This window comes from Perca fluviatilis, chromosome 3, assembly GCF_010015445.1.
Source record: "Perca fluviatilis chromosome 3, GENO_Pfluv_1.0, whole genome shotgun sequence".
In the NCBI taxonomy this organism is placed as follows: Eukaryota; Metazoa; Chordata; class Actinopteri; order Perciformes; family Percidae; genus Perca; species Perca fluviatilis.
In genome coordinates, this window is record NC_053114.1 from 45,148,941 (window position 1) to 45,169,504 (window position 20,564).

Here is a 20,564-nt window from a genome sequence, read left to right on the forward strand (position 1 = left end):
GGATGGGTGGTGTACGACGTGGGTGAAGTTCTTAATTTTCTTTGTTGATATCAGTCCCTCAGAATCTTTCTTGAGCCACCATTTAGCATTTAGAGGTTGTAAAAAAGGCATTCTCAGAAATGGAGGAAATCAGAAACTGAAGAAGCCAACAAGGCAAATGGGTTAACCCAAAAATATGTACTGAACATCACAGATTCACAGCAAACTAAGTTTCGTATATTTGTACATTTTGCACATCCTGCGGCAAATCTGCATTCTTCCCATCCGTCTTCATCTTTTTGTTCACTTTGTATGCATTTGCACCTCCTCTAAATGTTGCTTTATCTGCACTGTATTTGAACACACCTCAACAGTTTTACAGGAAGGCTAATCGTGTTAGTTCTCCACCTCCACCTGTTGCACGAACCCCAAGGACAACGGTGGAAGGGTCAGTTTTACAGCTTTTTCAGGAGGTGTATTCTGCCTGTCTGTCATTCATAACCACTCACCCTTCTTCCCCAGGAGTCTGGTGGACATCTGTCCGGCTGAAGAGAATACCAACAGCACTGCCTTATCGATGGATGCGGAGCCACCATCGGACAGGAGAGACCTGGACAGTCCGGTCTCCCAAACGATCACCCAACAACCACAGTCACAAGCTCCAGTAGCCACCACCACCACAGGTTCACATCAGGTGAAACATCCAGCAGCGTAACATTTACACCATGAGCTTCCATAGAGCCTCCTGTATTCTGATTAGCTGGAGGGTGGTCTTTATTTTCTGACATATGACATATCAACACATTCTCACTCCCATTTCGTAAAATACGGACGCTTGGTCAGGTGCCTTTGTCGTTGTTATTGACGCTAAAAGTCTCCTTTAGAGTCATATTATGTGCTTTAACTAAACACGCTTGGCCGGGACTATTGGCGTCCCTTTTGACGCAGTTATGTTAAAGTGATGGTTCGGAGTAATTCACCCTAGGGTCCTTTGCACCATGATCTCGAGCCAAACACCCCCCCAGAAGCTTTTTTCACCTGGGTCGAACATTGGGAGAGTTAGCTAGAGTAACGTTATCAGCTGAATAGCTTAGCGCAGGGGCTAATGAACCCACGTTTGTATCTCGTAAGTTACCCCACTAATAATGCCCGAAATGATACCAAACATCTACAAGTAGTACAAAAGGTTATGCTCTCATAAAACGATAGATTGGAAAGTTCGTAAGTACACCAGAAGTTTATGAACACTTGCCTGCTCTCTTCTGCTCTCTGTTGCTGTTGCTGCTACCAGCAGTTAGACGAGTGCTTAGGGCCGTCTACAAATTACTACACCGAAAAGAGATACAACAAAAATACTTATTAATTTAATGATTAAATAAGGTAATGTCTCCAAACTTACCTCAATTATTACTTGTCTCCTGCTAGTTATACTACAGCACTTACTTTAAAAAAAAGTTAAATTAATAAATATTTTTGTTGCATCTCTTTTCGGGGTTGGTAATTTGTAGATGTCCTCCAGCACTCGTCTTAACAGCAACAACAACAGCAGAGAGCAGAAGCCAGCAGGCAAGTGTTATTTACATAAACTTCTGGTGTACTTACAAACTTTCCAATCCATCGTTTTATGAGAGCATAACCTATTTGTACTACTTGTAGACGTTTGGTATCATTTCGGGCATTATTAGTGGGGTAACTTACGAGATACAAACCTGGGTCCATTAGCCCCTGCGCTAAGCTATTCAGCTGATAACGCTACTCTACGCTAACTCTCCCAATGTTAGACCCTAGGGTGAATTACTCCAAACCATCACTTTAAGGAAAAGGTCCGTGACATGCGGGAATAACGGGACGGTTAAAGAAGAAAGAGACTTTAGGAAACACACGGGACACAAACCCTGGTCTTCTGGGTGAAAGTCCTGTGTTTGACCCGTCCACCCCCCCAAATAACCTCCCTTAGCAGAATTCCCCCCCTCACGTACTACTCTCTAAACCTTGTGTAGCTGCTGCTCTCCCCGGTACATAATACAAAAACGCTGAAGGGCGCTTTTTTTTCATCACTTCAGACGCTGACAGCCACTGTCCAAAATGTCCGTATTTTATGAGTTTGGAGTGAGAATGGGTTGGATATATCATCCCTAATATCGTCGTTGATGGTCACAGGCATTGACATTGACAACATAACAGTTTTGCTAAGCCCTGATAGCGGAGATAGTCAGAGGAGGGACATCTGGTGCATCTTTCCAGGCCAACCAGTCCTCCAAACCATACGATGGTATCGGTTGTTTGTTTCTCTCCTCTAATACGACCCACAGGGGCGTTTTTCATACTCATATCTAAATCAGAGAACGCAACATTTTAAACACGTCGTGAAACGGTCGCAGTTTGGTTAGGTTTAGGCACCATAACTACCACTTAGTTAAAAGTCGAAATTGCTGCTTGAACAAAGGACCTATGGGAGGACAGTCTCCTTTAAGCTGACATTGTGGTACAAATATTCCTAGTGAGATCATGTTGAAATATCTATCACTTCAAGTTAGCCATAGACATTTTGAATTGCTGTTATTTGTTACGTGTTATTTAAAAAGAGGGCAGTCAGTTCACCACTGTGCTTCTTTACTCAACACATTCATCAAAGTATTTTTATGTGCAGGTTGTGCATGTTCAGCAGGAGCCACCACCCCAACAGGTGACAGACAGGAATCAGGAACTGCATGTAGAAAGTGGAGAGGTGAGTGAATTAGAAATTATAGGAAGAAGCAATGAGAACTGAGCAAACGTCTTCCACTTATTAAGATTAGATTAGATTCAACTTTATTGTCATTGTGAAGAGTACAAGTACAAAGACAACAAACTGCAGTTTGCGTCTAACCAGAAGTGCAAAAAAAGCAGAAAAGTGCAATGTGATATACAAGTATAGACAGATTGTGCATAGGCAGGACAAGAAATATATTGCAGTGTTATAAGAGCTAAATAAATATGGCTATGTAATATGAGCAATGAATGAACAACAAGACCATTTGATTAGAATGAAGTGTGATGCTTAATAATAGAGCGTTTGTTTAAGGTCTGGCATATAAATTTAAATGTAGTTATATTTTGTTTATTTATGATTACGTGTGCAGAACATTTCGTTGTTAAACTCTCTTTCTTCTTTATCTCTCAGGCCAATGCAGAAGAAGAAGGTGGATGTGGAGGTGAGAGCAGAAAACCTTTAATTTGTGTACATACTATACTTGTACATTCACGAGAGCAACAGTGGCGCAAAATAGAGAGTCACCTGGCAGCGAGAACCCATAGACAGTCAGATTAATGGACAAAGCGATGCCGTAGACTTCCACGGAGACCAGTGAAGTGAATTAGAAGCACTTTTCCGGTGCTGGCTGAGCGTTACTGAGCAGCCTCCAACTGAGCTTGAAGACGTAGATGTGACGTGAGCAACCTGTCTGAAAGTGTGAAGTCTTCTGGTAGCTGTGCCGAGAGAAATCTCAATCATTCCCAATCTTACAGAGACGGAGAGCGTAGGTATATGTAAGGAGATAACATAGGTACAGGCTAATTACTGATCACTAACATGCTAGTTAACATTAGTAATTAAACTTAAACAGCTAATGGAAGTCCAAACTGCCTGTGAGCTTCTCCTGTACTATACGGTAATTCCTCTACTGTGCGACAGAAAGTCCCGTGGTCATGACACAATCGTTAGCCTATTTTTAGAAAAACGTCTGCTACGGAGCCATAACGTGAGATACAAGGTAATGGAGCCTTTTATGCATTGTTGTGTTTCTTTAGAAATAAACAATTGACAAATAAAGTCTTTAAACGCTTCAGATGTAAAGTTATTTGCTGTCAAAGTGACGCCAAAATTAATGGGAGTCAATGGAATGCTAACAGCAAGTGATGGCTTGTTAGCATCAAAATGGCTCCATAGGAGGTACTGTACATGTTGTGGACGCTCGCTTACCTCCTTGCGAGAACCCACATCTTGTGGGCTCAGCTATTAAAGAAAATGGCTTCATTTGGCCATCACTAGTTGAATGATAACAGAAAATATTAAACTACTTAGCTAGATCTTCACTTTCTGGTTATTCTCATCTTTTAGAACTGAGGCTTCATTTACATCGCTAAGTTTTGGTTTTTAAGCGTTTGAGTTTTTAGATCCAGTAGAAGAACTAATCTCTGTTTAAACTAACACGCCCAAACCTCATATCTCATCAACATTCTGGTATACTGGGCATAAACAGGAGGCAGCGTGGAGACTCTGCCCACTGCTGGTAGTTACCATGATAACGTTAGTAGCTTTAAGTCTCAGAGAATGAGACGCTGTGACCGATAAGACCCAATCAGGAGGAGCAACGTTGGCATCAGTTTCGGTGTTGCCAAAGGTCTCTGTTGGCGACGTTGAGACTGCAACAAAACCCCGCATTACCAACCAAAACGGGTCAGAAGTGTTTCCAAATGTCTCCGGTTTAGGGGCTCGGACACGCCAGAGCAGGGGGAATGAGAGGGGAAACACCAGAGCAGGGGGAATGAGAGGGGGAAATGCCAGACCATGGGGAATGAGAGGAGGAAACACCAGAGAAGGGGGAATGAGGGGGGAAACACCAGAGCAGGGGGAATGAGGGGGGGAAACGCAAGAGCAGGGGGAATGAGAGGGGGAAACACCAGAGCAGGGGGAATGAGAGGGGGAAACGTAGCAAATGTTTGTTTTTAAACCAAAATGTAGCAATGTAAATGTAGCTCAAGTTTCTATTTTTCAGAGTTTCACAGTTCCCTTCTGGTCTTTGACTCTGACTTTTTCTCCGTCCAGTTCCCGACGTTTGTTCTCCAATAAAGACCTTTCTGCTTCGAATCCCGCACGCTGCTGATTGTCTGGAGAGCTGCACGAAGTTGATGCATGACCATAACCTTAACCCTCCCACCAAGCTGTCCATGCCAACCCCCCTGTCCAAGCTGTCCATGCCGTCCATGCAGTCCATGCCATCCATGCCGACCCAGCTGTCCAAGCTGTCCATGCCGTCCATGCCATCCATGCCAACCCAGCTGTCCATGCCGTCCATGCCAACCATGCCAACCCAGCTGTCCATGCCGTCCATGCCAACCATGCCAACCCAGCTGTCCATGCCGTCCATGCCAACCATGCCAACCCAGCTGTCCATGCCGTCCATGCCGACCATGCCGAACCCTCCACCAGAGCTTGCCCAGCTGACCCAGGAGCTTTCACAGCTCCCCAACCATGCGCGACGCTGCTACGCGAGCATCGTCAGCCGCTTCAGAAGCCTTAACTCCAACTCCCAGCATCCTCAGCAGCCTTAACCCTGCCCTCCTCTAGCAGACCCTTAGATAAACCTTATAGACACCTAATTTTTATGTGTAGATCGAAACATTTAAGTGCCAAAACAAACCCTTTTCTGTATTATCTGTGACATCCCACATCCTCCCCATCATCACTCCCATCATGCACTGCGGCTCTGCCCTGCTTTGCCACGAGCTGCCAGCTAACCACGCTGCAGGTGATCTTACAGGAAGTGGATGTTAACAAATTACAATTATTCACGTTACTGTAATTGAGCAATTTTTTGTGCACGTTTACTTTTTAAAGTAGTTTTTATAATCTGTAATTTTACCTTACTTAAAGCTACATTGTGTAATGTTTTGAGTTGATTCTTAGCAAAAAACTTTGTTCTTTCACAAATATGTGCTCATTCATGTGTAATTACTTCCACCAACTATCAAAGTATTCTTGTAAACGTAGAATCTGCCATTCAGAATCATTCAGAATACATACGAGCGACTCACTCGAATGACGGCCGCCATGTAGCGCCTCCATCTTTAAAATACATTACTCAAAGAGGGACATACCTCCATCTTTATAATACATTAGCCAAAGAGGGACATACCTCCATCTTTATAATACATTAGACAAAGAGGGACATACCTCCATCTTTAAAATACATTAGCCAAAGAGGAACATACCTCCATCTTTATAATACATTAGCCAAAGAGGGACATACCTCCATCTTTATAATACATTAGCCAAAGAGGGACATACCTCCGCATTTCGCCCTCTTACCCTCAGTGGCACCGTGACGAATGCCAGGGGGAGATTACTCGCCAGGGAAGTGAAAAAGAGAATTAAAACGACAACGCGACAGGCAAAGTAACAAGACCAAAGTTAATATTGGAGTGGCTAGAACAGCTGCGTGTAACCGATGGAGATACTAAGAGATCATTTTGGGTTCGGCCACCGTAGGAGGAAGGGCTAGAAAGTAATATTCAGTTGGTTGTCATATACAATTTCACCGCTAGATGGGACAAATTCTTACACAATGTAGCTTTAAGTCTGTTCTGTTTGAAGTAGTGTACTTTGCTACATTTTAAATCACATCCCTTACTGAGTTAGAAAGTAAATAACAAAAGGTCTCTAACGTTTTGTATCTAAATTCTAAAAGGGGCTTTGTGCCCTTAATTAAACAATTATAAATAAGATATTAAAGGTCCAGTGTGTAACTTGTTTAGTTGTCCATTATCAAAATCTGTGTTGCCCGTTCACCAACTTGTCCTCTATACATGAATATTTACCTCCACCATCAACTCCAAGTATTCCTGTTGGCTGGAAATTTTACATTTGTGCTTGCATAAACTGGGGTAGACACTCCATATTCATGCTCCATCTTGAAATACGTTAGTTGGTAAGGGACATACAGGACATACTGCTCCGTGTGTGTGTGTGTGTGTGTGTGTGTGTGTGTGTGTGTGTGTGTGTGTGTTTGTGTGTGTGTGTGTGTGTGTGTGTGTGTGTGTGTGTGTGTGTGTGTGTGTGTGTGTGTGTGTGTGTGTAAGGGACATACAGGATATACTGCTCCACCTTTCGCGTTTTCGCTGTCACATGATAAACTGCCAGCTGCTGCTAACGGGTATCGTAGCTTCCCGGCCCCGGCAAGTTTAATTAAGGAAACATGGAGGACCACATGTATTCAAAATCCAAATTTCAGGAACAGGAGTCTTCTTCTTGGCCCTGAAAAAGAAAAAGGAGATTGGAAAGAGCAATAGACCGGCTTTTTGAACTGTGAAGGCTACCGTAGCTGTAATACATACTGTGAACTGCGTAGTGCGAGAGAGTTGATTGATATATGATCTCAACGCTAGATGGGAGAAATTCCCATACACTGGACCTTTAATTAAAGCATCATCAAAGTAATAGTACTTTTACTTAAGTACTTAATATTTGTATACTCTTTCCAGCTCTGATTTTACAGGAAGTGGATTTGTGTTCCGTGCTAGGCTTGGCTAGCGTGTCTGTCTGCCTCCCTTATGTCAGGTGAAGCAAGATGTTTTCCTGCAGCCCGACATATGTTCTGCTCTTTCCCTCAGGGAGTTGTGGACGAGGTTTGGGTGAAGCTCCGGTGCTGAAGGTGGAGGATGTGGATCGGGACGTGGGGCAACAAAAACAAGCCGTGAACATTCCCAGAATTATCACCAGCACAGAACCAGAGTGCAGCCATCTGACAGTCCAGCTGTCAAAGCTCAGGTAACGTCAATGGACTCTTTTTCACAGCAGACATGTTGACTTGTCATAGTAGGAAAAGCACAGCTGAAATTGATAACCTTAACAATGGCTCAGTTCCATCAAGTGTCCCAGTAAGATATTTCAGTGAGTCAGCATGAACAATACCAGGACCTCTCCTAAGTGGAATGCAGCCATCAGTAATGGTTTAATACCAGGGCCTCTCCTAAGTGGAATGCAGCCATCATTAATGGTTTAATACCAGGACCTCTCCTAAGTGGAATGCAGCCATCAGTAATGGTTTAATACCAGGGTCTCTCCTAAGTGGAATGCAGCCATCAGTAATGGTTTAATACCAGGACCTCTCCTAAGTGGAATGCAGCCATCATTAATGGTTTAATACCAGGACCTCTCCTAAGTGGAATGCAGCCATCAGTAATGGTTTAATACCAGGGTCTCTCCTAAGTGGAATGCAGCCATCAGTAATGGTTTAATACCAGGACCTCTCCTAAGTGGAATGCAGCCATCAGTAATGGTTTAATACCAGGGTCTCTTCTAAGTGGAATGCAGCCATCAGTAATGGTTTAATACCAGGGTCTCTCCTAAGTGGAATGCAGCCATCAGTAATGGTTTAATACCAGGGTCTCTCCTAAGTGGAATGCAGCCATCAGTAATGGTTTTGAATACACCTGTGCTGTTCCTACTATGACATGTCAACATGTCTGCCGTGAAAAAGGTCTATACTCAGCAATATAAAATGTCTTGTGTTAGCTGTAAGAAAACTACGGAAGCCCTGAGAGGCCAGTGAGAAAAAATAAATCAGGTGATCCATTTTCTAAGATAAATCGGCTTGGTGTGTCAGCGCCTTCACACTGACTGCCTGGTCCTCACATCTGCTAACATGCTTATAATATTGCTTACATGCTAACTCATGCTAACATGCTAAAATGCTTACATAATTTCTAACAAATCCAAAGATGTTCAGTTTAATATGATATAAAACAGAACGTTTCTGCATGAAAAATTACTTAATTATCAAATAGTTTGTGATTAGTTTTCAGGCAATGGACTTATCGTTGACTGAACAACTAATCGATTCATCCAGGAAATAATCCACACATTAATCCACAATGAAAATAACCGTTGCAGCCCACTTTTGGCTCTGTCTTGATGTCCTTGTGTCTTCCTGTGTCCCCTCAGAGCTGCAGACGAGGAAGCAGATAATCTGAAGACCTGGTCCAGTCAGGCAAACCTGCAGACTACAGACAGCGAGTGAGAGAAACTGCACACAAACACTTTGACACTTCCACTTCCGCCCAGTGCTGGTAGTTGCCATGATAACGTTAGTAGCTTTAGTCTCAGAGAACGAGATGTCTTGACCGATAAGACCCAATCAGGAGGAGAAACGTTGGCGTCAGTGTTGGTGTTGCCAAAGGTCTCCGTTTAAAGCCGTTGAGACTGAAACACAACCCATTACCAACCAAAACGGGTCAGAAGGGTTTCCTAATGTCTCCGGTTTAGGGGCTCGGACACGCCAGAGCAGGGGGAATGAGAGGGGAAAACACCAGAGCAGGGGGAATGAGAGGGGGAAACACCAGAGCAGGGGGGATGAGAGGGGGAACGTAGCAGAAGATATTCCTTTTTAAATCAAAACGCAGCAATGTAAATGTAGCTTTAGTGACAGTTTTCTGATTGTCTGATTTGAATTGCGTCAAGAGAAGTTCCTTTAACCAACCTTCCCTAAACAGGGAGCAGGGAGTTGGGAGAACTGTTTATGTGGATTACTTTTTACAGGATTGATGATGGCCTCAAGGTGTTGCCCTCTATCTCCAACTTCCAAAGACAACTAAAAAAACATTTCTTATTAACCTATATCTAATATAAAACTGTTCTTTCATGGACTACTAGGATGTATGTGTATGATTGTATGTGTATGAAATGTTGTACCAGCATGTACTGGTGCACTTTTTGCGTGCATGTAATTCTATAGTCTGTACCACTACCCCCTTCATGAATCATGGGCCCCCATCTATAAGCTTTTCTAGCTTCTTTGGGGGACCCATTCACTCTACTCAATTGATCTTGTACCCCAACTGTATTATTGTAATGTTTGAAGTGGTACTGTGAATAAATAAATAAACTAAACTAAAGTATGTACAGTACACTGTGGATGGGAACGCAGCCTTTTGTCTGCCACCTCAGTCCCCTCCGGCCTCCATGTTCACTGTCCCGCTGTCTGCCGTCCTACAGGATGCGTCCTCTGTCTGCAGCCAGCGTCGGCAGCGCGGCGATCCAGGAGCGTCTGAGCGAGCTTGTCCAGCTGTTTAAAGGCCGATTAGAGCTGCGGAGAGACCGACTGGTGGACCCGGACGAGTCTGAGGAAGAAAGTCCTTCAGCCTGTAAGTTCTGACTTTCTTTCAGAATCGGGATCAGAAATAAATGTATTGCAATCACATTTTTTAGGGACTTGGGATGCTCGAAAACTCTCAAAAAATGGCACACTTGTCAGACCTGGCAAAAATTGCAAAATAAAAAAAAACAGCTTTAAATACTTAAGTTCTGGGTTCTCCAGTGGAGAGCAGAGAGTTGTTTTAACCTCCAGTGGGGGCGGGAATTAAATGCACTCTGTCTCTATAAGCATAAAAAAATCTGTGTTGAATCCTAACCCTTAATATCCGATACAACATAATCATATAACTTCTGTCTGATCTCTGCAGCCCCGAGCAAGGCTCCACCTCCACCTCCTCCTCCTCCTCCAGAAGAGAAGAAGGATGACGCGCCTGCAGCAGAAGAAGGAGAAAAAGAAGAAGAAGAGGAGGAAGAGAAGGAACTCATGCTCCCCTTTGAAATTTTGGGACGTCCAGTCGTAATTCCCAGACTGCCCAAACTGCCCAAACTTCCCCCGATGCCCGACTGGCTCCGAGCCATCGTGGAGTACCGCTTCCCCTCCAGCATCGACCCTTTCACCGGTGAGCCTTCATATTCATCTCAACACGCCGTTTGAACGCAACAGAGAAGTGTTCAACTGAATTAAAGATGACAACATTTAACCCTTCGGTTGTCTTCTCCTCAACCGTGCAGTTTTTAGTGTTTCTGGGTGTCACTACCCGATGTGAGTCGAGTGCAGATGTGAGTTGTGCATGCTCAGATTTAAATGGTTTACGGAATAACGCCAAAGGGATCCCGAGCCAGCAAACATTGTAGTTATCTATGATTGTTTGATTGCTAACGTTAGCTCAAAACGGCATTCAAGTGTAAACCTTTGTTGTGTTTGATTGCTAACTTGTAGCCAGCAGTGAACGAACTTCGTTATGTAGGTCCATTTTTATTGTATTGACATTACAGAAGTCTCTCATTAGCAGGTTCTTGTCGGCTACTTCAGACATTACAAAAGTCTCTCATTAGCAGGTTCTTGTAGACTACTTCAGACATTACAGAAGTCTCTCGTTTGCAGGTTCTTGTAGACTACTTCAGACATTGCAGAAGTCTCTCGTTAGCAGGTTCTTGTAGGCTACTTCAGACATTACAGAAGTCTCTTGTTTGCAGGTTCTTGTTGGCTACTTCAGACATTACAGAAGTCTCTTGTTAGCAGGTTTTTGTAGACTACTTCAGCCTCTATTCTAGAACTGACATCATCATGCCGTGAAAATGTGATGCCTTGCGCTAAATAATAAATAACTGCAATGTAATGTACCTATCTCATTATTCTGTGGCTAACAGCAAAACAGATTCGCGTGAAATCTGGTCATTTTCACAAAGTGACGCATGCGCAACTCACATCTGCACTCAACTCACATCGGATAGTGACACCGGGTCTGGGTTTTCTGTGTTTCGGTCGTCTTTTCGACACTCATGTCACTATACCTGACGTTTTTGAAGATTTTCCAGATATTTTTGTCCCTTTTTTGCAATGTTTTTGAAGCTCTTTTCAACATTACTTCATCAATTATTTCCTTTAAATGCTATAAATTTAATAAAACACCCAAATTCAATGAAAATAGTGAACTGATCATTTGTTTTACTTCTGAACAGCGTGTAGGGAAGCATGCACGTTAATTTCTTTTTGACAATTCCTTTGAAAGAAAACCCAAATTTCTGATAGAGAAACTTTTTGAAAATGGGTCAAACTTGACAAAAGGACAACAGTAGGGTTAATGGAAGAGTTCTCAACCCGTTCTCACTCCGAACTCATGAAATACGGATGTTTTGGACAGTGGCTGTCAGCGTCTGAAGCAACGGAAAAAACAAGGGTTCATGACCTTTTCCTAAAACCCAACCGTCCCATTATTTCCGCGTGTCACGGAAACGTAGTCCCGACCAAGCGTGTTTAAATAAAGCACATTATATGACGCTAAAGGAGACTTTTAGGATCATATAACATTTGGGATATGTTCAGACAGTTCTGTGTAGCGCTGCAACTATAATCATCAATTTTCACTGTGGACTAATGTGTGGATTATCTTTTGGATGAATGGATGAGTTGTTGGGTCTCTAAAATGTGGATCAGTGTTCCCCAAAAAGCCCAAGATAAACAACCTCAAATGTCTTGTTTTGTCCACAACTCAAAGATATTCAGTTTACTGTCACAGAGGAGAGAAGACACTAGAACACATTCACATTTAACAAGCTGACATCACACAAGTTTGCCTGTTTTGTATTGAGTAAATGTACTTAATGTCTTTCCCGATCTGTCGAAGCCTTTTGTGCAACACGGTCTCACGGCAGTTTGTGAAATGGTCACGTTATTTTTAATCTATTGATTCGTGTACACGGACACATTTATCTTGTTTTTTTCGTGATGGTCAGCACGTAATGGGAAGGAAACACGACTCGATAGATTAAAAACAATGTGACCATTTCACGAACTGCCGTGAGAGTGGGTTGTTTTGCGATGTGTTTACTGCGCCGGATGATATCACGATGACGATAAGAAACCCGATGTATTGTGCAGCCTTGTCCCTCTGTCCGTGTCCACAGATCTGATCTACGTGATGTGGCTGTTCTGTGTCGTGGCGGCGTGGAACTGGAACGTGTGGTTGATCCCAGTCCGCTGGGCGTTCCCCTACCAAACCCCCGAAAACCTCCACCTGTGGCTGCTGATGGACTACACCTGCGACTTCATCTACATCCTCGACATCCTCGTCTTCCAGCCCCGACTGCAGTTCGTCCGCGGAGGAGACATCGTGGTCAGTGGCATCAGCGGGAATTCAAAAAGAAAAATCTGTCGTTTGGTTTTAGGGTTAGAAGCCCAGATCATACCAAAGAGTCACGACGAGACGAAACCGTTTTAGAGCGGTCTGAACTGGCCCATCTCAGCTCAACTCAAACCAGCTGATGGTGTCGTCAGCTGGTTGAGTCTCCAGAGGCTTGTTGTAGACGTAAGAGACGTCTCCTGTTTCAACTAACAAAAAGTTCGAAGAGAAGGTAACAAAAATGTTGATAAAGTTGGAAAAGAGGCGATAAAAAGTTTTTTTTAAAAGGTGGCAAAAACGTCAGATAAAAGTGGTAAAAAATGTCATAAAAATGCAACAAAAACGTCAGAAAAGGCAACAAAAATATGGTTTTAGAACATAAGAGACGTCAACTGTTTCAACAAACAGAAAGTTAGAAAAGAAGGCAACAAAAACGTTGGAGAAAGGCGAAATATTTTGGAAAAAGGCAACAGAAACAATGGAAAATGGCAACAAAAATATGGTTTTAGAATGTAAGAGACATCAACTGTTTCAACAAACAATGTTGGAAAAAAAGGCGACAAAGAGTTCTAAACAAAATCAACAAAAACTTCGGAAAAAGGCGACAAAAACTTGGGAAAAAAGGCATTAAAAAAGTTCCGAAAAATGCAATAAAGATGTAGAAAAAAGCGACAAAAATATGGTTTTAGAACATAAGAGACGTCTCCTCTTTCAACAGGCAATAGAGAAGTCAGCTGGTGGAGTCTCCAGAGGCTGGTTTTAGTGGTGGTAAAACATTTGGAAAAAATACAACAAAAACGTCAGAAAAAGGAGACAAAAATATGGTTTTAGAACGTAAGAGACGTCAACTTTTTCAATAAACAAAAAGTTGGAAAAAATGGCATTAAAAAAGTTCACAAAAATGCAATAAAGATGTAGAAAAAGCGACAAAACTATGGTTTTAGAACGTAAGAGATATCTCCTGTACAGCCAATAGAGAAGTCAACTGGTCGAGTCAGCGACAATAAAATGATCCATAATCCATTTTCTTTCTGTTACAAACTGAATGTCGCCCGCAAGGCACGTACGGTAGAGCGAGCTAGAGAATGACTGAAGAGAGGGAGCGCCTATAACAAAGCTGTGAACCAGAGAAATAAAACGTGTTTTTGCCGATTCATCACTAGAAATGTAACTGTAGCAAGACTATCCAGCTACAAAAAGCCTGGAAGTCTTAAGTTAGGACAGAAAAACAAAGAGGCATTGCTATGAAGATGATACACCGTCTCGTCTCCTTGGTGTGAACTGGCAGCTTTCAGAACGCTGAAGACCGACACGTTGCAAGAAGCTGCAAGGGCTTAACGGCTTCTTTAACCTGCAACTTTTTTTATTTCAGTGTGATAAAAAGGACATGAGAGACAACTACATGACCACCGAAAGATTTAAGGTAAGAACAAAAACTAACTAGACTAAACTAGACAGCCTGGTCTCATAGAATTCTGTGAAATGATCACGAACTGTTAACACCGCATTACGTGGTGGTGGAAAACAATGCCAATGTAAAGTCAATGAGAAGATGACGTAGCATTAAGAGCGACTACGGTAGTGAGTAGTATGAAAGCCCGAAAATCCGCATAGGGAGGTTGGTTGGGGGGGTGGATGGGTCAAACAACACAGGACTTTTGGTGAAGTGACTGGATACCCTTGCTGGATTTCACTTCCTTCCTGGCTGTCTGAACGCCCCGTGGCTCACGTAAAAATAGACCTGGCACATATTTTTAGCGGAGTGGAGAGCCGCTTTAAGGCGGTGTTACAGTCGCCGCATCCAAGCTTGCGCGCTCCAATGTGACGTCAAACTGACATAGATCTCGCTGACCCTAAGCCCCTAACCGTAACCCTCCACTCAATTTTTTTTAGCGGAAGCATGGACGAGCTCGAGGGCAACCGGATGCCAGGACTCTCAGAGTGACTGCAGGTCTCTCTGGTAAACTTACTGGGTTAAGATGAGTTCTTTTATGGTGAATGAAAGGCTGGATCCCACCAAGTAGCTCATCCAATCAAATCGAAGCATTGACGTCAATGCTGCTGCCAGTTCTGCCACTGTTTACCTTTTTCTTCTTCTTCTTCTAGTCATTAGCGCCACCTCTGTTCAGGAGAAGACTGCAACTAGTGTCGCGAACACCACATGCGACTATAAACAGTTACGGCACTCCCATGACGTCACACTGGCGCTCGACAGGTCGGCTGCGGCGAGTATACCGTACGTGTTACGCTTCAGGGACATGGCGTGGCGCTGCTGGAGGAATATCAAGCATTGACTTGAATGGCTGCGATTGCTCGCGGAGGTCGCAGCGCCTCAGGAATGAAGTACAGACACACCCGCTGGAAAATAGGGGTTAGATACCAATGTATGGGGAAATAGGATCTAGGCTGAAAAGAGAAACAGATGTAACCTTTATGATCTCAAGCTGTGTTACACTTTGATAACATTTTATTGTTTAAACATGAGGTCACTTATCAGACTGTATTTTTGTCTGCAGATGGACATCATCAGTCTGTTTCCCATGGAGATATTTTACTTTTTCACTGGAGTGAACTCTCTGCTGAGATTCCCTCGTCTGCTGAAGGTCAGGATCTATTTTCTTATTTTTCACATATCGAAGTTCATGCGTGAGTGTTGTAGATAAACCACCAACTCTTCTTGTCTTTACCTTCTCAGTACATGGCTTTCTTTGAGTTCAACGACAGAATGGAAGCTGTGATGAAGAAAGCGTACATCTACAGGTGAGCAGAGTTTAATCTTGATAACACGTATTAAGGCTCAGACACACTGACGTCCGACCGTCGGCAGAAAAGGCAGTCGGACTGATCATTCGGCTCCCATCGGTCCAAAAAGTGCCTCAGAACACACCGGAGCAACCGGAAATGACGAACACGTCACATGGGTCTGGCTTCACCCGAATTTCAAAGCCTACCATAATGGCGGCTCGTTGGGAATACAATCTCGTATTTTATGAAAATAGTTCACCGAAACGTGCTTCTGAAAACATTTTAAGCGAGAAATAGGCCGTGCAGTTGCTGAAAGATTTTCTTTAGCTCTAGCTCCTAATAAGTTCAAGTGAAAGTAATTTAGGAAAGCCTCCCAATAATCTACATCTTTGTTTAATCGTGGTGAAAGTTCAGAAGGTTTTGTGTCAACCACAGCAACGTAAAACTGTGTGTCATCTGCATAGCTACTGTACATAACAACAGATGATCATTAAAATTAGAAGAAGCATTTCCGGTATTTTTTACACTTTGCACTTTATTGATAATTAAAGTTGTTCTGATACCATATTTTCCGTCCCGATACCAATTCCAAAACGTGAACCTGCGTATTAGCCGATACAGAGTACCGATCCGATACCAGTGCATTAAAATAACTGGCTCAGGTTACAGAGAATGAATGCCAAATATGTGTTTTTTTTATTATGTACTTTGACAGTCAGTTTTAACTGAAAAACAACATAAATAAAATGCTATAGAGTAGTTTTTTGGGGGGCAAAATTACATGGTTTCAGTATCAGAAACAACTCTGCATAACTCTAATCTTTATTGTTAAAGTTTTTTGGGGGGGGGCATTTTAGGTCTTTATTTAGATAGGACAGCTTAGACTTGAAAGGGGAGAGAGAAGGGGAATGACATGCAGCAAAGGGCCGCAGGTCGGAGGCCTCTGCGTCAAGGAGCAAACCTCCCCATATGGGCGCCTGCTCTACCAGGTGAGCTAACCAGGCGCCCAACTCTAATCTTTATTGTTTATACTTGGTTTTATTTGAAGTCTACTTTGATTTGATAAATAAAGTTTTATCTCATGTTATATAAACATTAAAAGCAAAAGAGGCCCCAAAATTGATCCCTGAGGAACTCCACATATTTTACGTTAGTGTGCATTTCTTTCATGTAATCTTCCACCTGTGTTGTTTTTGTTGTGTGTCAGGGTGATCCGAACATCCTCCTACCTGCTGTACTCTCTGCACATCAACGCCTGTCTCTTCTACTGGGGCTCAGACTACGAAGGACTGGGATCCACCAAGTGGGTCTACAATGGAAAGGGCAACGCGTAAGAAACCACCGTCACTCTCTGGAACAAGTTTATGATGCTTCTGCTCCACACCACACTCAAATACATCAATATTAATTTAGGTTTCTTTTAGAAGCATTTCCTGTATTGAACAACTGTCATCAGGAACAAAAATGTTCCACTTTCATCTTGTTTTTTAAAAGAGCAGTCAGTCTACTTTTACATCGCTACGTTTTGGTATAAAATGGAATATCTTCTGCCACGTTTCCCCCTCTCATTCCCCCTGCTCTGGCATTTCCAATCTCTCCTTCTCTCTGCTCTGGCGTTTCCCCCTCTCATTCCCTCTGCTTTGGTGTTTCCTCCTCTCATTCCCCCTGCTCTGGCGTATCCTCCTCTCATTCCCTGCTCTGGGATTTCCCCCTCTCATTCCCCATGCTCAGGCGTTTCCCCCTCTCATTCCCCCTGCTCTGGTGTTTCCCCCTCTCATTCCCCCTGCTCTGGCGGGTTTTTTAATGAGGTTAGGGCGTGTTAGTTTAAACAGAGATTAGTTCTTCTACTGGAGATAAAACCACTTGGTGCACCGAGACCACATTTGGCTCAAAACTCAAACGCTTAAAAACCAAAACGTAGGAATGTGAATGTAGCCTCAGGCAAGTACTCGGTATCGGCAAATATTCAATATTTTAAAAAATTGGATCGGATCAGGGGTGAAAAAAGCCGATCAGGACATCCCTACCATTTAGTTTCTGTGTTTTCTACAGTTATATCCGCTGTTACTATTTTGCGGTGAAGACACTGATCACCATCGGAGGACTGCCGGACCCCACCACCGTCTTTGAGATCTGCTTCCAGCTCATCAACTACTTCGTTGGCGTCTTTGCATTCTCTATCATGATTGGTCAGGTCAGTTAACCATACATTTATTTATTCACTATTTGATTGATATATTACCATTGACTGTATAATATTAATGGACAGAGCACGTGTGATGTCACCCATTGGTTTGAGGAGATCTGCTATGAGTTGTCGAGTTTGCTGTTAACCGGCGCAGCCATCCTGGTTGGGGATGTGAGGATTTTAGATGAGAGGGAGGAGTGAGGGAGGAGCCACGTTACGTTACACACTTTCACTGGCTATCACATCATAGCCACGCCCTAAAACACCCCCTGCTTTATCGCCGATTTTAAAATCAACGAGACCATAATTAAAAAATGAAAATCATTCTGTCTTGCAGAAGACTTAAAACTAGCGATTGAGATCATAAACTCATTATGAAAATGTTTACTGAGGTAATAAATCAAGTGAGAAGTGGGTCACTTTCTCATAGACTTCTACAGAAACCGAACTCCTTTTGCAACCGCACGTGTCTCCCCCTGCAGGAATTCAGATATAATGCAGGTTTAAGGAGTCTCCCCCTGCAGGAATTCAGGTAGAATGCAGGTTTAAGGAGTCTCCCCCTGCTGGAATTCAGGTAGAATGCAGGTTTAAGGAGTCTCCCCCTGCAGGAATTCAGATATAATGCAGGTTTAAGGAGTCTCCCCCTGCAGGAATTCAGGTAGAATGCAGGTTTAAGGAGTCTCCCCCTGCAGGAATTCAGATATAATGCAGGTTTAAGGAGTCTCCCCCTGCAGGAATTCAGGTAGAATGCAGGTTTAAGGAGTCTCCCCCTGCAGGAATTCAGATATAATGCAGGTTTAAGGAGTCTCCCCCTGCAGGAATTCAGGTAGAATGCAGGTTTAAGGAGTCTCCCCCTGCAGGAATTCAGATATAATGCAGGTTTAAGGAGTCTCCCCCTGCTGGAATTCAGGTAGAATGCAGGTTTAAGGAGTCTCCCCCTGCAGGAATTCAGATATAATGCAGGTTTAAGGAGTCTCCCCCTGCAGGAATTCAGATATAATGCAGGTTTAAGGAGTCTCCCCCTGCAGGAATTCAGATATAATGCAGGTTTAAGGAGTCTCCCCCTGCAGGAATTCAGATATAATGCAGGTTTAAGGTGTCTCCCCCTGCAGGAATTCAGGTAGAATGCAGGTTTAAGGAGTCTCCCCCTGCTGGAATTCAGGTAGAATGCAGGTTTAAGGAGTCTCCCCCTGCAGGAATTCAGATATAATGCAGGTTTAAGGAGTCTCCCCCTGCTGGAATTCAGGTATAATGCAGGTTTAAGGAGTTTCCCCCTGCTGGAATTCAGATATAATGCAGGTTTAAGGTGTCTCCCCCTGCTGGTAGTCAGATATAATGCAGGTTTAAGGAGTCTCCCCCTGCTGGAATTCAGATATAAAGCAGGTTTAAGAAGTCTCCCCCTGCAGGAATTCAGATATAATGCAGGTTTAAGGAGTCTCCCCCTGCAGGAATTCAGATATAAAGCAGGTTTAAGAAGTCTCCCCCTGCAGGATTTCAGATATAAGGCAGGTTTAAGGAGTCTCCCCCTGCAGGAATTCAGGTAGAATGCAGGTTTAAGGAGTCTCCCCCTGCAGGAATTCAGATATAATGCAGGTTTAAGGAGTCTCCCCCTGCAGGAATTCAGATATAATGCAGGTTTAAGGAGTCTCCCCCTGCAGGAATTCAGGTAGAATGCAGGTTTAAGGCACTTCCGCATTAGCAGCACTTCGCCGAACCAGATGCTTTGACCATTAATATTATACAGTCTATGTATATCCCACAACCTTTGTGAACCTAAGACTTTGTAAAACTCGTTTCAATCACCAAAACAACTCGTCCATATGAGTAAAGTTTTTATTTTTATTTTTACAAGTGGTTTGAATTTCAAAAAGCGGACTTCAACTTTTCAGCTTTAGGGCCAAATTCATCTCCGTACATATTGTTCTCGGACAAATTTTGAAAGCTGTGTTTGTTCAGCACATTTTGATTTGAAACACATGGTTTAAGGTTATATGCATGTACCCTGTATAGGTGCATTTAAGACGATATGTAAAAATCGAGAAATGCCCTTAGACCTTAGAGGGTTTTAACCATTACATTACATAACTTCCTCTTCCTGGCCTTCTGCTTTCAGAGACACACTTAGAATTTCTCAGCACTATTTGTAACAGCTATGCTGTATATGTAAGGGTTAATGCCCGACGAGGTGTCCATTGTCAGGTATTAAAGGACGACGGCGAGGCGTGAACCGTCTGACGCGCAGCGGAGGACGGTTGCCTCCGACGAAGTCCATTACTACCTGACAATGGACACCTTGAAGGGTATTAACCCGCTTATACCATGGTCACTTGCCAAATAACATATTTTTAAAAAATTAGTTCATATTTTAATTAGTTTTACAATCGAAATCTAAAGTTTATCCAAACAATAACTCCGTTTCCCTGGTTACGCCTGACGGTTTGACTAATACCTGGAACAATCATTCCCATCCATCAGGTTCTTATGCAATGCAAACGTTGTTCTCTCCACCAGGAATTAGGAAGAACCTTAGATACGACTTGCCTCCCTTAGCAACCGGAGATATTTATATAGTCCGCTCAGCTGATAGAACCCTTCAGTTTAGCTACGAACTGAGTCAGTCCAGAGGGCATACTGGCCTTCTGGACTGACTCAGTTTCACTGACTTCTTACAGCCTGTGTTTTAGCCCCATCCTGTGGTGTTCAGAGGAAAATTTGGAAATAATAAATCCACATTTCCTTTTTGATTTAATGTAGCGCATTCATATAGAACAGTAAACAGACAGTTTCACCGAACTCCTTTAGTAGGTGTCCTATATCACTTTTTAATGGACACCCTGCAGCCAATCAGAATCGAGTATTCACCCAGACCGTGGTATAAACTGTATATAATAACTTTGAACTTTACAAAGTGCTTTGCAGTCAAACGAAAAGAAAGAAAGTGAATAAATGATGAAAC

General features: G+C 43.0%; 1 protein-coding gene across 5 annotated transcripts in view; it reads left to right on the forward strand.

The window, feature by feature from the left end:
• Positions 1-20,564, forward strand: part of cngb1a (cyclic nucleotide gated channel subunit beta 1a) — a 77,777-nt gene that overhangs the window by 47,394 nt on the left and 9,819 nt on the right. For all 5 annotated transcript variants that reach the window (XM_039795308.1, XM_039795309.1, XM_039795311.1 and 2 more), the window contains 13 exons: positions 502-673; positions 2,630-2,707; positions 3,143-3,173; positions 7,351-7,507; positions 8,684-8,755; positions 9,734-9,882; positions 10,201-10,452; positions 12,461-12,669; positions 14,048-14,098; positions 15,192-15,278; positions 15,371-15,435; positions 16,628-16,750; positions 17,473-17,614. In XM_039795308.1, the coding sequence (XP_039651242.1) occupies positions 502-673; positions 2,630-2,707; positions 3,143-3,173; positions 7,351-7,507; positions 8,684-8,755; positions 9,734-9,882; positions 10,201-10,452; positions 12,461-12,669; positions 14,048-14,098; positions 15,192-15,278; positions 15,371-15,435; positions 16,628-16,750; positions 17,473-17,614 (1,588 nt within the window). The remainder of the gene's footprint in view (positions 1-501; positions 674-2,629; positions 2,708-3,142; positions 3,174-7,350; positions 7,508-8,683; positions 8,756-9,733; positions 9,883-10,200; positions 10,453-12,460; positions 12,670-14,047; positions 14,099-15,191; positions 15,279-15,370; positions 15,436-16,627; positions 16,751-17,472; positions 17,615-20,564) is intronic.